The 17,686-nt window shown below is 41.9% G+C and overlaps 1 protein-coding gene across 3 annotated transcripts in view; it reads left to right on the plus strand.

Annotated features, from left to right (window-relative positions):
• ADAMTSL1 (ADAMTS like 1) overlaps positions 1–17,686 on the plus strand; it is a 465,052-nt gene that overhangs the window by 318,690 nt on the left and 128,676 nt on the right. For all 3 annotated transcript variants that reach the window (XM_061200460.1, XM_061200461.1, XM_061200463.1), the window contains one exon: positions 9,283–9,410. In XM_061200460.1, the coding sequence (XP_061056443.1) occupies positions 9,283–9,410 (128 nt within the window). The remainder of the gene's footprint in view (positions 1–9,282; positions 9,411–17,686) is intronic.

Genomic DNA, 17,686 nt, shown 5'->3' on the forward strand with positions numbered 1-17,686 from the left:
GTGGCACATCTGTTTCAGGGAGAGCCTTTTCTTCTCTTGGTCACTCTACCTTTACATATACACCCCCAGCTGTAAAGATGCGCAGTGTTTGGCACATAATAGGCACTCATAAATATTATAATTGTCACATCTGTGTTTGTGTCTCTAACCGTGTATGTTTACAGTGTTGATGGCCTGTGTATGTGTGTGCTTAGATATCTCAACCACAAACAAGATGAAGCTGAACTGTTTCTTGCTTTTTGGTCACTCTGATAAATACTGAACACTTCCTGGGCCCTTCTACTCTTCACCACATTTTGAGCTGAGATTCAGGCAAAAGCTGAATTTGCATTTGGAGAGGGGGCAACCCTAGTTGAAGAATCTTGTAAATAACTCTTCCCCACATCTAATACCAGAAGGCTCATGTCGTTATGGACAAATATATATGTTCAGTATTCCTACATCGGAATCCAAACTCCAGAAACAACACCTGCAAGGACACTGCTAACTTCTTTACAGAAAAGTCAGATTTTCCAAAATTGCCACAGGGAGCTGGGTTACCAAACTGGGAAGGAAAGCTGCATGAAGATTGATCCTATCCTCTGAGAAGGATCTAAACACTGCTGATAGCCCCACAGTAGGGCAGGGAAGTCCCTGCTTGCTATGCAACACCTTTGGTCCAAGAGTGAGCTGGTAGTCACATACTCCTCATAGCTCAGCTGATAGAAGTCTTAAAGCATTTAAACAAGGCTTTCCTAAAAGTTATGGGCTTTTTCAAAGGAATGCAGTTGAACATAACAAAGAATACGAAACTAGATACTTGGAAGAAAATACTGATCCCTTCTTAGGGATGGAGAAGCAGCTCACAGGTGCCATTCCATCTATATGGAACCCTAGGGAACAGGCTAATGCCATGGAGTTTCTGCCTTTTAATCCCTAAGCTGGTCCCTGCCTTCTTTCTATTGTGTGCCTGGGTGCACCCACCTCACTCCCCCACCCCCTTGGTCAAGAGGAGCAACCTGATGGTATATCAGTTAACCCTGGGGACAGTCAACAGTGGTGGAGGACAGGAAGGCTAGAATCACAGCATCTTAGTTCTACCACGTAGTATCCACATAAGTCTAACCTCTCTGAACCTTGGTTTTCTCATTAGTTAAAATGATCATACCCACCCTGCAGAAAAGTGGAGTGAACAACAGAAATATTATCTGTAAAGTGCCTGGCACACAGTGGATACACATTTGACAGTATAATTGTCACTTAGAGATGAGACCAGTGTAACACACCATCTTCCAGGATGTCACAAAATTAGGAGTTTTACTCTTATTTTGAGGAACCCCTGGGCAGTTGTTCAAAGAATAGCACTAGAAAGGTGTCTAGGAAAACACAGTGTGATTGAGAATTATCAGCCTAAATCCAGACAACAGGAGAGGAGGCTTATACTCTACTGACAGTTTTTTGCTGACATTTCTGATCTGGTAGGACAGAGAAATCGGTATGCTCTAAGTGTTTATACTTTCCAGAAAGCTCTGGACAATGTTCCAAAGTGGTGTTGAGTAGGAGATGAATTAAGGAGTATTTGGAAGGCTTTAGCTTGGGCAACGCAGAGTATCCACAAATGGAAACTTCTTAGAATGGAGGAGAGAATCAGATGGAAAATGCCTCCAGGGTCAATTTCAGAACCACAGTTGTGAATAATGCTATATGTAAAAGTCATAAGCACATGAAATGCAGTTTCCAAGTTTGTAGATAATATAAAAACTGGAGGCTGGGCAGTTAGGGAGGGAAGAAGAAACCAGTTTCAATTTGGTTTGGCTTGTTTCCTTTATAGAACTAAAGGAAATGGGAAGGACAAATGTTTCTCCCTGTTGAAAAGTGTAAGAATAGCGAGTCAGAGAAAAAGGAGCCATCCCAGTAAATACATAAGCTTAGCCAAAAAAAAAAAAAAAAAAAGTGTAGAAGATCAATGCAAGGTCACAGAAATGACTAGCATGAATCAGACAGCAGAGAACATTAGAGGACATCAGTGACAACCAGAGACAATCAGTGACAACCAGCCACTGTCTACTCTCTGAAAAGCTAGAGGGTCTCAAAAGATCCCCCTAGAAGTTAATTTATTCTTCCTAGAAAAGTGGTCCTAGCAAATAGCAGTTCTGAAAAAGTGGTTAACATTTTCATATAAATGAGGAAGATCCTGAAACAAACCAGAAATGAAAGTGATTCCATGTTCTAGGTCAGGGTCAGCAAACTTTTCTTGTAAAGGGCCGGATAGTAAACATTTTAGCTTTGCAGGCAATCCCGTCTCTGCCTCAACCACTCAATTCTGCCAACGTAGCATAAAAGCAGCCATAGAAAGTTCTTAATCTGCTGTGGCCGCGTGCCAATAAAACTTTATTTACAAAAACAGGTGGCAGCCGACTGGAGTTTGGTGATCTCTATTCAAGGTAAATAGGAAATCCAGTCAGAGTCATTTCATGCAGAGGTCTGTAGTTTGAAGTGAATTACCCAGCAGGCAGATAGAACTACTCATATTAGCAAATTCAAGACTTTATGATTTTCTTAAGAGAAGGAAGCTGAAGGGTTTGGCAGAAAGTATTAGGACAGGGTTAAGAGTGTGTGGTTAGGTGACCTTTCCCATTCCAAAAATATTTTCTATGCTTCCACCTGGAGCAGTCATGGAGCTTCCGACATTAAATAACTTTTAGTTGCAATTAAATTAAAAACAGCCAAGGTTAAAAAAAAAAGTTGCCCTCACCAAATGATGATACAGAACTCTTCATGAACCTCAAATCTGTTCCCTAAAATATCTGTACAAAACAAAGCTCTCCCTTGCAAGTCTCTGGGCTACTATATTTTTTGGTTTTGGAAAAAAATTCTTGCTCGCGGAGGACGTCTTCTCACAGCATTCTTTCTGTCCTCCAGCTTCAAGCTACTTAAAACCCAGAATGTTCTTGTTAGTGACTGTCCATTTCCCTGAGTAACTACAAATCTTCGCACAACTTACCCCCAACCCAAAATAAAGCCAAACCACAGGCCTTCCTATTAGGCCCCAGTGGATGCTTGAATAGAGTCAGTTTTTTTAAAGGTCAAAGGTCATTCCCCATTCCTGATTCCCTGCACCAGCTGAGCAAGCTACTTAACTTCTCTGAGCTTTTGCGTCCTCTCTAAAATGCGGTGATAATATCAATCTAGTAACATGATAGAATAAAACTTGTTCACTTATCTACTAGATACCTGTTCCCACTCTCCCTTTGTGGTAGATTTGATTATCCTAATCTTAGGAATCCCTAAGCAGAAAAAAGAAAAAAAAAAAAAATCTGCATTTCAGGGTAAGGAAAAGACCTCAACATGTCCCCCTAGGAGTTGGGAGCTGACGTTCTTTGCACAATGCCCCTTAACTTACTCTCTTCTAAGCGCACTTTTTTCCAATTCTTATTCTTTTACTCTTATTTCTGTACTTTTTTTGCAATTGCAGAATTCTGGCTTTTTTTCTTTTAAGTATTCTAAGATTTCAGTATTTGATTAATATGTTAAAACAGTTATGGAAATAACTAGTTGTCCTTATTCCGAGATTCCTGAGTCAAGAATGGAGTTGAGGCAGTTGCCAACCCAGTGTGCCATGTGGCCTCAGTCCTCTGCTCCCCTTTCCCATCCCCAGGGCTGCCACCAAGGTAAACACACTGTGGCCCATGCCCCGCTCTCTCACAGGGCAAATGCCTTACCACCTGGCCATGGCCCTGACTTATGTTTTTCTTCTTGAAAATGCTACATTTCTCAGTCATTTACCCATGTCAAAGCAGCTCCTCACAACATCCAGAATACGTAGGTTCAGACATGAAGAGTGAATGATGATGGCGATGGTGATGTCGACAACAACAACCAAATATTAATAGTAACCTGCACTTCTGTAGTATTTACTATGTCAAGTACTTTTGTATGTTCTTGAAATACCCGAGCTCACGTAGAATATTCACAACAACCCTAGGTTGGTGCAGTAATTCTCCTCATTCTATAGATGAGAAAACCGTGTCACTGAGAAGTAAATTACTGGTCCAAGGTTACAAAGCTACTACGTGGTACAGCTGGGGTTGGGACGCAGTCACCGTGACTCTGGAGTCTGTGCTCTTATCCACTGTGCTATATTGTCAAAATGATCATTTTCAGCTCCACTGCTTTGAAGGTCACTAAATAAGTCTTTATTAAGTATTTATTCAGCATGCCAGCACTATACTGAATACTGAAGAGAGAACTATAAAAGAAGCAGGAGTCCCAGCCCTTGAAGTATTCGTTTACAATCTAACTGAAGGAATGAGATGTTGTAGAACGGAAAGGGCTTTGTAGTACAGTTTAAAACAACTCTAGAAGATCAGGAAAGGAAGGGATTCTTGTGGACTGTGGTAACAGGAGGTTGAACTTGAACTTACTCTTAAGGGATGGGGAGAATTTGGAAGGATCAACAGGAGGAGGAAGAACATGAACTCTGTCCAAAACTAATGACAAGGAGAGTCAAAGAGGCCATCTTGAATGGAAAGACAAGTTTGTGTTGGGATGTGGGACAGATAAGTTTGAAAAGATGAGGAAGACACTGTTCTAAAAAGAAAGGATGTACCTATAATTTCTAGGTTCTAGTCGTGTGTTGAGACCTAAAATGGGTTTAAGAATGATTTGTTAAGGTGAGAGGCCTGAGACGGTACATCATGGCCGATGTAACAAATGGGTATTTCTGTGTCCAGAGCTTGAAATTTTCCTCTGACAACTGGAAATTCCAAGGAGGACTTTCAAGATGGTCATGTAGGTTACCCACACCTGTACCATCAAAAATTACTAATTTACTAGATGTATCTGATGCTTAAGCTGATACTTTTTTACTTCGAAAACAGTAAGAAACTGTTTCTTAGAAATAGGTCCTCAGAAACAGTAAGCTCACTCCTTTATTTGATCCTCACAAGAACTCTCTGAGGTGTTATCCTCAATTTGCAGAAGGAACTTAGAGGCTCGCAGAGCTGAAAGGCTTGCCCAAGAACACCACGTGAGTCTATGTCTCTTGACTGAAGTCGGGAAGCCTTCTCCTCTACCGCAGTTTCACATGGTTGGTTGTGGATATGACTTTGAGAGGTGGGCCTGTACAAGACAGTGGTGTCACCGTTGAGCCAAGGATTTAGAAGGCATCATGATGCCACCCCACACACAGGATTGCTAGAGCCTTTCCTCTAGACACCCAGAGTGGCCTCCTTTTCAAATGAGAGTACTTTCTGACTATGCATTGCAAATGCAGAGGAGAGAATTCCACCACAAGGAGCTTGTGCTTGGTAGGACTGGCCCACGAGCACTTTGTCCATATCCTACTCGTTTGGACAACAAGGGCTTCACTTGTGTAACTAAAACAATTATCTGTATTCTCTCAAGTTGTCCTTAATTTGTAGAATGCTTGAGAAGACAAGCTGTCACAAAGAAGCTTCCAAGTAAAGGCCATGAGAAAAGCAAAACTGTTCTTTCATTTTCTAGCTAAAAATAATGCCCAAAGAACTAAAGCAGTAAGTTTTAGCTCAGTAAACCAAAACGGATTGTATGGGAGAAAAGCAGAGAGTATTAATATACCTAATATGACCACAGTACCATTTGCTATGTATGTCTTAATTATGCCCCAATCCACGTCCCCTCATCCTCTAATTCCATAAATTCCAAAACAACCCTGAGAAATCTTTCTGGTTTTGTTTGGAAAGCAGCACTATGTTTCTGTGCCTGTGCATTCTAAAACAGGCCTGTCAAATTTGAGACCTAAATTCAAGCTGACAGAAGTCAGCTACCAACAAATTAAGTTAAATTAATAGAGTTTAAAAAAAAAATTAATAGAGTTGATGCCTGAAATACAAAGAAAATGTTTTTTTACCCCAGGAATCTCTCTCCCTAGATGCCAGGCTAGATAGAGAGACTAAAGCAAACCTCAGTCTCCAGCAAGCCCTTTCCTTTGCCTTGTCATGTTTGCTAGAGAGTCCTGCATGGGAACCCTCTCCAGAAGTATTTCTTCCCCTAGTGGCAGCCTCCAAACTCCCATCTACCAATTTTATGGGCATATTAAAGACATGAGAGATTGGAAAAAAGTAGTGGAACAAGAAACCCTATTTCAAATCCCTACTCACACACCAAATAATTATGTACCTCCTTGAGCTAAAGAGTTCAGTTTTATGACTAGAAACAATTTCGAAGTATACACAATAAATGAGAAATTCAGATTTTGTCCCATGTAGATTTTATCTTAAGACAATATTTAAGACTGTTTTATGAAGGCAAATACTTTAGCTTCTTTATCTTTGTATACATTTTATGGAATAGAAGAATATATGAATGCTAAATTTTGAGACCTAGATTCCTTTTTTTTCCATTCCCATTATTCCCATCTTAGTTCAGACCCTCATGGCTTTGTGCCCAGTGTGATGGAGCTCCCCCTTCTCTTCACCAACTTTGTGGGAATTCTTTTCCAGGCTTCATACGGGCAGGAAGCATCAAGGCTCACTCAGTAGCACCGGTGCCTGAAGGAACTGATGCAGCTATAAAAGCTAACCACCACCTAAAAAAAGTTACATGTGTCAGGCCCAGTGTGGGAGTGGGATTTACAACTCCCTGCATGAGATCAGGCAGGTGCAGTAGTTTTACGGGAATCAAAAATGATCTGAATATAGAGAGCTAATAAATTGTCTGGCGGGGGGATATTGTCCAGTATCGTGAGCCCCTCTCCCTTTCTTCCTCACAACCTTTTCATCCCCTGTCCTTCCTCACATTTAATTCTTCATTCAGGGTGTCCAACCTTACCAACAAAAGGGTCATTGGAAATACCAAAAGGTGGTCTGCAGCTTCCTTATATACCTCATTTTAACTGTTCCTTCTGCTGGATAAGAAAACATACTTCAACTGGGGTTTAGAACGTGATAAGCTGAAATGTATAAAGAAGGGATTTGCCTAATGGTAAAACTTAGAAACAAAATCAAGTTCAGAAGACCTGTCTTCTAGTCTTGTGCTCTAAATGTTCACTTCAAGAACCCCTTCTGATAGGGCTCTGATAGGGAAGGAACTATGCCAACAGACTTAGGAATTTAGCAAATCTTAATCCCTGCCTTTTGAGGATGGTAAAACTGATTAATGATCCACTAAGTTCAGTCATCGTAAACTGTCAGTTCTAATGAAATTTGGTTAAGCCTGCTTTCAATATTCCCGTTTGGAAATTCTTTTGGAGGCATCCATGTTCCTGGGACATCATAAAGATTTAAATCATTAAGTCAATGTTTCATTTTTTTAATCTAAAGCAGCCTGAACACCTGAAAAGATTTAGCAATGATACTATGATGCATCTATTAAGATTCCTACAAAACAACAGTGATATTATTACTTAAAATATTGTATGGCTTACTAAAGATAAGCAAATTATAATCATCTTTCTCTTATTAGCTCTTTGAAATAAACTAAGCAGTTAGTATGTAATTGTTGACTTTGAGAGAAAACACCTAACATGGGTGAATGAGTGAATGAATGGGTGGATGAGTTCTATCACAATGTCTCGTAGCCTCTCTGTCATCCCCCACAAAGTTTCAGCTCTAGTTCAATGCCACAGAAGCTAGACTGTCCCTGTAATAGCGGTGATGGTCTGGAACGGCACTGAATCAAACACAAACCATCCAGAAACTTCCCTTTAGCTGAGATTTTCTATTTCCTTCCCTATTTTTATCCGAACTGCCCATACATAGCCAAATTGAAGAATGATTAATGTAAGCCTTGCTTTTTCTCTCTCCTGCCTTTCCTCCAAGAGGAGGCAAGAAAAAGCAAAGCAACAGGTCCAAGGCCAAAAGCAGAGCTGAGGAAGCCTGATTCATTGGCAGACTGGTCACCCACCTCAGAATAATTAAGAGCTGACTAGAGGCGGCACCAAATTGGAAATACCATAGAGTCTGGAGAGGACCCAGCAAGAGACATAGTAAAGAAAAAGAATTGTATAGTGGGAGACTGCTGCTGGGACAGGAGATGTGACTCCTAGTCTTAATTTCACCACTAAGTCTTGTGAGTTCCCTGACCTTTTCATGACTTTTCTTCCCTTTCCTGAAAAACAACCCCTTATCTGCTTTCTTCCTCTGGATGGATGTTAACATGATATTAGGTGAACAGTTCTTGGAGCCTTTGGAAATCAGAGAGGTGGAAATAATCACAAAGATGGAAATGACTGACTGCAGGAACCCCAAAGCCACTGCTAAATCATTTCTGTGCTATTGAATGATTTATTGACCTAAGGCCCTGCCAGGTCTGGCACTGGATCTCTGAAGTTCCCATCCAGTCCTCCCCCCAACCCTTCTGGATTCCCGCCTCCGCATACACACTCCAGTTATCATCAGCCTCATCAGGACATCAGCTTCAAGTCATCATTAGACATTAATCCGCTTAACTGCCATCATGTCACAGGTAGTTCTTAGAAATGGCATGAATCTAGAAAAGAAAAAAATAGTAGACTGAGAGGGAAGTGGATTCTGAGGCTCATGGAAGGTACTCACAATTTGATTCTTAAAATTCTTTTCAGGTAAAGTATCTGAACTATGTGGTGATTATTCTGGAATTTTCTCTACCATGACCCTGAAGGGCAGGCTTTACCTTCATTCTGCTGGCACCTTCTCTACAAAGAGCCCTCTGCCAAGCATTGTGGGAAATAAAACAATAAATAAGGTCTAATTTCTGTGCCCAATGATATTTACAGACTAATGAAGGCAATAGAATTGAGATACAGTTACACATACAATTTCCTTCCAACGTGTGCATCAAGATCCTCTCGTCAGTATTCAATTTGGCTGCCTCTCTCCCACCTCCAAGCCTTAACAGATGCCTTTCTCCATATCTGGAAGTTCTGCCTACTTCCCACCATCCAGCCAAGCCCCACTCCTCCTTTATAACTTGGCCTTTTCCTGAAGAAGCCTTCCCCAAATCCATCTGCAGCATTCGTTCTAGCATCTCCTCTCACCCCCGGTGTGTGTGTTATGTGTATTCAGCACACATATGCTGCCTGTTCCAACTGTTAGCATTTAGTCCAAGTAATCAACAAACTGCGTAAGCAATCCGAAAGCTCCTTATTTGGGCTTGCTAACAGAATCACACCCATCAAACTGGCAAGAGAGGCTGGTTTCCTGAGTGCCGCTGTGGCTGGTTTGTGCCTGTTGTTAAAACAGGGTTCTGACTACCCCTGAGGTTCCTTCCAGCTTTACCAATATCCAATGCCAAAAAGGAGTCAACCGACCTGACCGGGCCTACATTTCTTTTCTGTTGCTCCAGGATTCTTCTACAGCCAGATGATTCCTTACAGATCCTGGCACCCGTGGAAGCTGATGTGGGTTTCTACACTTGTAATGCCACAAATGCCTTGGGATATGACTCTGTCTCCATTGCCGTCACATTAGCAGGTAACGTGGAAATCCCTGTTCAATTCAGAAACCGTTGACCGGTGCCTACAACGTGCCAAGCAGGCCCAGGGACACAGACATAAATGAGATCCATACCCTGCCTCCGGAAGTTTATAATCTGTAATTGTAATCAAATGGAGATAAAGTGTAATATGAGATAGAATGAAATAAGTGCTGATAACCAAAGAGGGTGCAGTTTCACTCTACCTGAGAGGTCTTAGACTTGGAGTAGAATTTTGATAAACAGAGATGCAGGAAATACTCCAGGCAGAGCGAACATGAGCAAAGGAGATGTATACAAGTAAGTAGCCTGTTGGGGAACATGAATCATGACCTAAGATCATTGAATGATCTTTTCATTTCTCCTCCGTCCACGTGTTGCAAAGAAGACTTTAAGACCTGGGTAGTTGGAATTCTGTGGCTGTGGGTTGGAGCACAAGTGTTCTCCTCTGTGACTGTTTATTTCAACCTCTTGGTCTAATACACCTGCCTACACTTCACCTTTATCCATAGAGGTTAGGCAAACCATTCTACACATAGCAACTTCAGAAAATTGCGATTCAGAGTACCATGCCTCCCAAGGTTGTGGTCTCGTAGTAAGGTACTCTTATAAAACCTCTCTTACATAGGGCGGATCCTTGCCTTTGAAACTGAAAGAGACCTTAGATACCAGCTAGACCAGAGCCCTCAGTTCTCAGAGGCCAGGCAACCTGAGGTCACATAGCCTCTCAGCTGGTGGCAGGGAAAAAGGGAACTGAGGTCTCCTAACCCCCAGATCATTGTTCCTCCTTCTCCCCACTGATGCTACCAACCCGGGCTCCCTTTCCTCAGATCTGGGCCGCACAGCCTTTGTGGCAGTGTGTTGCATGTGTTTGTATTTATTCTTTTCCATTGCCGCTCCCATCAGATGACTCAGTAGATGCTAGAAAAGCCGACATCACCCCACACTGACCTCATCCGTCCACGCCGGGATTATGTTGTCACGCTGTTTTCCAGTCACACATGCTACTCCCTTGCATATCTGTTTAGCAACAGTATATCTACCCCATGACCTACGGCTGATCTGGGCAGGGACCTTGAGCGGGATGCTTTGCAGAGAGGATGAAAGTCAACAAAGAATAAGGCGAGCTAAGGGGCCCTGGGGTGGATTACAGACTGATAATAATGCCTATTCTTTTGTGTGTGTGAATAGAACATTTGCTTTGCTCCTAATGTATTCCAGTCACAATCTTTATGCCCCTCTTGGTTATACAGAGTCCAGATGCTCGGCACCCGTCTGGCTAATTCTCTTCTGCCTTACCCCCTCCCGTCTGCCTTGGCCAGGGCACTGCTGACACCCTTCCAACTGCTGGCAAGCAGTGGCTCTTACAGGATTAACTCTCTTGTTTATATTTATCCAGATATGGTTCAGCTCTGTCACAGACTAAATACCCTTTGTTCACCTGAATTTAATACGATTCACGGAAACCTGTCTGGAATTAAGCAAAGCAATTGTAACATCAGGCTTGTCTTCAGCTCTTTGAAGAGGAGCTATTGGAGGCTGCCAAAATATTCAAAGCCAGGGAAGAAAGAGAGCAGCCAGAGAGGCACGGGGGGAAAGGGAGAAAAGGAGCTGAGTGATGAAGTAGTTCACGCACACCACACCCAGGGCTTAGGAAGCTGCATCCATGGGCTTCAGTGGTGGGGTTTGTTCAGGTCTGCTAGCAGATCTGTCAAACAGTCCCTCTGAAAGGTAAGGCCCAAAATGGATACGCTGCTTTCAGACTGTATTTGTGTCTTTACCTGGGATTGTCGTCTAGCCTGATGTCAACATCTGCACTCACAGTTTTAAGTGACTCACACCCTCTGCCAAGTATTACTGACGAAGAGCAACAAGTTAGACCCGAGTTTTGTGATTCGTGATGCTTACAGACTAGTGAAGGCAATAGATGCATGCGTGACTACCTCGAATGCAGAGACAGTTACTTTCCTTCAAAGGTACCCCGCATAGGCGTATGAGATACAACCTAAATATAACGTAAACGGGTGCGGGGCGGCGGTTTGCAGGGGATAGATGTGGCGCATTTCTAAATCTTATTACCAGTTATACTGTTCATTAACCGTGTGACCTTGAACGAAGTGTATAACCTCACCGAGTCTTTGTTCTCAGCTGTAAGAGTGAAATTAATCCTATTTTACAGGATTGTTGTGAGGTTAAATAAGATTGCACGTGTGAAAAAGCCCTTAGCCCAATGCCAGGCACATAGTTCACACTCAATAAATGCTTCCTTTTCTTTCTCTAGCTCTCCTAAAATGAAACGCATCCTGAAAACAATTTTTAAATGTGTAAAACATTAGCCCAACTTTGTTTCCACGTATTTTCCACTGTAAGTCTTCACACTGAAAATTTTCAAGTACGGACTTAGGAGGTGATTCAGCTCACTTGTGATCAAATCCTCGTGGTAAATCTCTGCTTCTGTGCTTTTAAAGACATTGTACAGTTTTTTCTGGGTTTTTTTTTTTTTTTTTTTGGTTTTTTTACCTTGACTTCAATGTAAATGTAGGCCAAAAGGAAAAACAAGATTTTTCTTGAGGCTCAAGCACTCAGGTATCCCCATGATTTTATAAGAAATGTGTGGATTTTGGCCTTGCCTATGCACCTGAATCAACCAGATGCAGGGAAATTTGTTCATAGTAATTCACAAGAGCAGGCATAGCATGGCAGTTAAGCCTGCAGGCTCCGGAGCCTCATGGTCTGGATTTGAATCCTGACTCTGTCACATCCAAGCTATATAACCCTGAGCAGCTTCTTCACACTCTCTGACTCAGTTTCTTTATTTGTCCTATGGTGATAATAATAGTGTTTGACTCAGAAGGTTCTTGTGGAGATTAAATGCCTTCATCATGTAAAATGCTTATAAGTATGCCTAGCATGTAGCAAGCACTCAATACTCGTTAGCTCTTATTATTATCATGAGGATAAAACAAAAGCCAGGTTATTTTTACAGTAGGGGAGATTCCTTTTCCGAGACCAGAATGCTCACAAACCCTTTGTAGAGCCCTCACTCTAATGTCTCAGCGTCTCAATGTCAAGGGGGAAGCTGAATTAGCTATCTGAAAAGCGGTTGGAGTGCCTGGGTCCAGAGCAAGGGAGGTGGCTACACGAGGAACATTTCACATGAGCCAGGGGAAGGGAAGTCTGGTGAACCCTCCCTGGCCCATAATTGGACCTCTCCTATTGAGTTGCCCCATCCTCTGAGTTGGGTGTGTTGTCAATTCTGCTTCTCAGGTTCATTGTAGGTCCACTGGTACTCTCTATACAGTTTTTGCTTAAACATATAAACACCATTTAGTTTTAGACACACCAAACCTTCCTTGCTCTGCCCTGTTTGAGCCTGTAAGATATTGTCTTTAGAGCCCTTTGCTTCTCTCCAAACTCATCAGTATGTGTTGATTTTATGTTTTAAGTCCCAAAGGTTTGAGAGTACTTTGCGAGTATGTCTCGGCGTGGAGATGGCTTATGTTTCCCTACCTACTACCCTGGTTCCGGAAACTCACAGCCATGTAGACCCAGTGGCACAAAATTCCCTTCTGTCCTAAACTGACTTAATTGGATGCCTGTTTCACTGCTCAGAAGGTAAATGAGAGGGGAGGGTAGCAGGGGCTAGGGAGGAGTATAAGAATGTCACCAAAATGTCACATGCCTAACATGTTGAAGAACTGATTACTTTGTGTGCGGGTATAAACACAGGTGAAGAAGCGATTCTGGTGTGTGCAAAGACAGGCACTAAGATTGGAGAGCCATCTTGACTAGTCAGATTCAGCACTCAGCCAGAGTTGCTCAGAAGGCTTCCAGATCTGAATGGTGTAGGCAGCGTTTTGAAGGAAAGCAGTAGTTTCCTGGTAAATTGCTTCAGTCTGGATCAGTGGAGGGGAGCTTTACTTACCAGTGCAGATGAGGCTTGTCCAGGTGTAAGCCATTGATGAGGTCATAGCCATAAGGGAAACGTTTTTGGTTGTCATTGATTTTATAAGATCACAAAAGAGATACTGTAAGGCCTGCTTGACATCATCAATGGAAAATGAGAAGAAGATGGGGGCTGAGGGTTGAGCGTATCTTTCATTGAAAGGAGAGAACACAGATGACCTCATCCAAAGTTTTCACAGGAAAAGAGAGACAGAAAATATTCCTCCTTTCCTGGCATGTTTTTCTGCGTTTTTATGAGTTGAATAGCTGACACATATTGTGTCTAATAAAGAGATCACAGAAACCTCACTGGGAAAATAAAAATAAAAGGCAGTTGTTTTTTTTTTTTTTAATTCTTCTTTCTCGGCCCCCTCCTCATGATTTAGTAGCTGCAATAAAAGACAAGCAGTTTTGTAAGCTTTTCATAATGTAAGTCATTTCAAATTGGCATTTCTGAATTTTTCATCCAGCCATTGTTAACCAGAGGAGGATTTTGCTTCATAGAGAGTTAGGCTCAGAGAAGAGTTTGTCACCAGCGGCAAAGACCGACAAAGGAAGGTTTGCCCCAGTGCACTAGATCAGAGGGAAAGGCACACAAGTTTGGCTGTCTTCCTGGTGGTGCTCTGAGCAACTGGGTAATGGCCATTGACTGATTCAAGCTGCCATCAAGGGACTTCATTATCTAATACAATACCAGGTAACCAAGTTCCTTAAGTTTTCCTCAATATGTATAGATGTGTAGCATGCCCACTAAAGAGGCCTAGCTTTTAGAGAATTCAGGTAAAATGGATGAGAGTATAGCAGGCGAATCCAACTTACTCTCCTCCCCAGTAGACTAGAGGAAACAAACAAGGAAGTACAAATGATCTAGGCTAACCCATCTCACATCCTGAAAAAGCAATTCCCACATCTGTCCAATGGAATGAAGGAAGGATGGGTGGTTGGACATGTAGTGGGTACCATATCCTTGGTTGGTTGTTTCTAGGAGAGACTGCAACATCATGCAGCTGTACTGGGTATGGGGTCCCTCGTCCAGGACTCTGCAGTGGAACATGCAAAAGAAGTTAGGTCAGCACCACTTGCTGCCTTAGTGTCCTGGGGAGTTGTCAACTTCAATTGAATAATCAGAAGAGGTGATGGCAGTAACCTGAGTAACCTGACACGCTGGCATTGGCAAAAATACCTTTAGGGAATGGTGATTGAACCAAGGGAGGAGAAGGAAGCCATGCAGCCTGGGGATGTGCAAGAAAGGGCGGTCTAAGCCCTACCCACTTCCTTAGATCCTAAGGGCCCTGCAATATTGATACCAAAGGCACACCAACTAAACAGAATCACAAAGGTGGAGAAATACCAAGTCCTTCTCATTTTTTCGTGCAAGATATTTAATTAGTAGTCACAGTGTGGACCCTGACTCATCAAGAAAAGGTTAAATTTGGTTAAAACTGTTTTATCAGCTTTATTGAGGTATAATTTACATCCCATAATATTCACCCATTGTAAGTGTTCAATTCAGTGATATTTTAGCAAATTTTTTAAGTTGTGTAACCATCACAGCAAACCAAGGTTATTGTTTGCTGAAAAACTCCATGGAGGTATAATTCACATACTATACAAGTCAACCATTTAAAGTATACAATTCAGTGGCTTTTAGTACATTCAGAGGTGTGCATCCATCACCACACTCAATTTTAGAACATTTTCATTATCCCCAAATAAACTCCACACCTCTTAGCCATCACTTCCCAATCCCCCCATTTCCTCCAGCCCTAGGTAACTACTAATATACTCTGTCTTCATAGATCTGCCTATTCTAGACACTTCAGATAAATAGAGTAATGCATGGTCCTTTGTTACTGACTTAACATAATATGTTCAGGATTCACGCATTTTGTGGCATGTATGCTGCATTCCTTTCCATGGTGGAATAATATTCCATGGTATGAATATACCACATCTTCCATTTGTCAGTTGATGGACATTTGGGTTGTTTCCAGTTTTTGGCTGTCATGAATAATGCTGCAGTGACCATTCATGTGCAAGTTTTTGTGTGGACATGTTTTCATTTCTCTTGGGTATATCTACCTAAAAGTGGAATTGCTGGATTGTGTGGCACATGTATGTTTAACTTTTTTTTTTTTTTTTTTTTAATTTATTTATTTATGGCTGTGTTGGGTCTTCATTTCTGTGCGAGGGCTTTCTCTAGTTGTGGCAAGCGGGGGCCACTCTTCATCGCGGTGCGCAGGCCTCTCACTATCGCGGCCTCTCTTGTTGCGGAGCACAGGCTCCAGACACGCAGGCTCAGTAGTTGTGGCTCACGGGCCTAGTTGCTCCGCGGCACGTGGGATCCTCCCAGACCAGGGCTCGAACCCGCGTCCCCTGCATTGGCAGGCAGACTCCCAACCACTGCGCCACCAGGGAAGCCCTATGTTTAACTTTTTAAGAAACTGTGAACTATGTTCCAAAGTACCTGCCCCATTTTATATTTCCATCAGCAGTGTATGAGGATTCCAGTTTCTCCACATCCTCACCAATGCTTGTTACTGTCTATTTTTTTAATTACAGCCATCCTCATGGATGTAAAGTGATAATTCATTGTGATTTTAATTTCCATTTCCCTAGTGACTGACGATGTTTTCACGTGCTTATTAGTTGTTTATATATCTTCTTTGTTGGAATAGTAACTTTGGTGATAAAGACAGTGTATATGGCCTGTGTATTAGTTTTTATTGCTGCCCTAACAAATTACCAAAAGCTTAGAGTCCTAAAACAACACAAATATATTATCTTACAGTTCTGTAGGTCAGAAGTCCAGTACAGTCTCACCAGGATAAAATCAGGGTGTCAATTGGGTACACTCCTTTCTGTAGACTCCAGGAGAAAATGCTTTCCCTGTTCATTTGGATTGTTGGCAGAATTTAGGTCATTGCGACCTATGACTGTGGTGCCTGTTTTAACTGAGTGTCATTCCCAGGTTCTAGAGGCTGCTGCATTCCTTAGCCCTTGGCCCTCTTCCTCCATCTTCAAAGCTAGCAGTTGGGGGTTGAGTCTTTCTCATGTTGCCTCTCTCCGACAAACTCTTCAGTCTCCCTCTTTCAATATTAAGAGCTCAAGTGATTAGACTGGCCCACCTAAATAATCTAGGATAATCTCCCTATCTTAAGGTCAGTTCATTAGCAACCTTAATTGCAGGGAATTGCAACTTTAATTCCCTTTTGTCATGTAATATAACATAGTCACAGATTCCAAGGATTAGAATGTGGACAGCTTTTGGGGGGGGGGGGGGCTCATTATTCTGCCGACCACACCCTGTCTGAAGGGCACAGCTCATTTTCATCTTACTAATGTCAAAGGAAAACACAAATCTAATGTTGGTAGACCTTCCAGTTTTTCCATACAAGCCAAACCAAAACACACACACGCATGCACACACACACATGCACGCACACACACATGCCTTTTGTTTTTAATCTCTCCACTTTTTTACTGAGCCCAACTAATTCAAATTTTTAAAAAATTCTTTCCAGACCAAATATGTCAGTGGTCTGCACATAGCCTGGAGGCTACCAGTGCCCTCTGGTTAAATCATCCATTTTCTATATTCTCTGCTCATGTATTACACCTCATTTCCCAGTATAGTCAAGAGTGTTACTAAAGTGTAATAATTTATTTTATTAGATTACACTAAAACCATGTAATGATTTGGATGGGAGAGAAATATTTATTTTTTTACTACTCCTAAAAAGGAAACTTACTGTAACAATAGACTAGGTAAGATTTTAGGGAAAGTATTTGCCTCATTACAAAACTTAGAGCAGATATAGAACTATAAACCTGTGTCCTTATTGTAAACAGAGGGGTTTTAAATAGATACACACTTGGGTCTTTTTTTAGATCTAAAAGTTCTATGAATCTCTTACATACAAATAAAGTACAGCAATCTCCACCCACCACTACCAGCTCTAAACTCCCCTTACTTGAAATTCTAACATTTGCAAATTCTATCATTTACTTCCTTTATCTTTGGGAGACTAGAAGACTAGATGGCAAAGAAGGACAGCTTTTGCAATAAAATCTAGGAAAAATTACAGATGATGGGGAAAGGTATCAGAGGACTGGTGAGGAGAAAGGGTGTAGAGTTGACTAAAAGGTCAAACACTGATTCAGGAGGCAGGAAGTGGGAGTGAAGGAGACCTTGCAAGAGAGACAGCAGGACAGGAAGGAATTAAAAATTCCTGAGCTATAAAATGTGAAAGGCACTTGGAAGGAGAACCAGGCTAAAGAAAATATCATGCATTTTAATATGACTATTATCTGTAACAAAGCAACTCTT

This window comes from Eubalaena glacialis, chromosome 9 (assembly GCF_028564815.1).
Source record: "Eubalaena glacialis isolate mEubGla1 chromosome 9, mEubGla1.1.hap2.+ XY, whole genome shotgun sequence".
NCBI classification, from domain to species: domain Eukaryota; kingdom Metazoa; phylum Chordata; class Mammalia; order Artiodactyla; family Balaenidae; genus Eubalaena; species Eubalaena glacialis.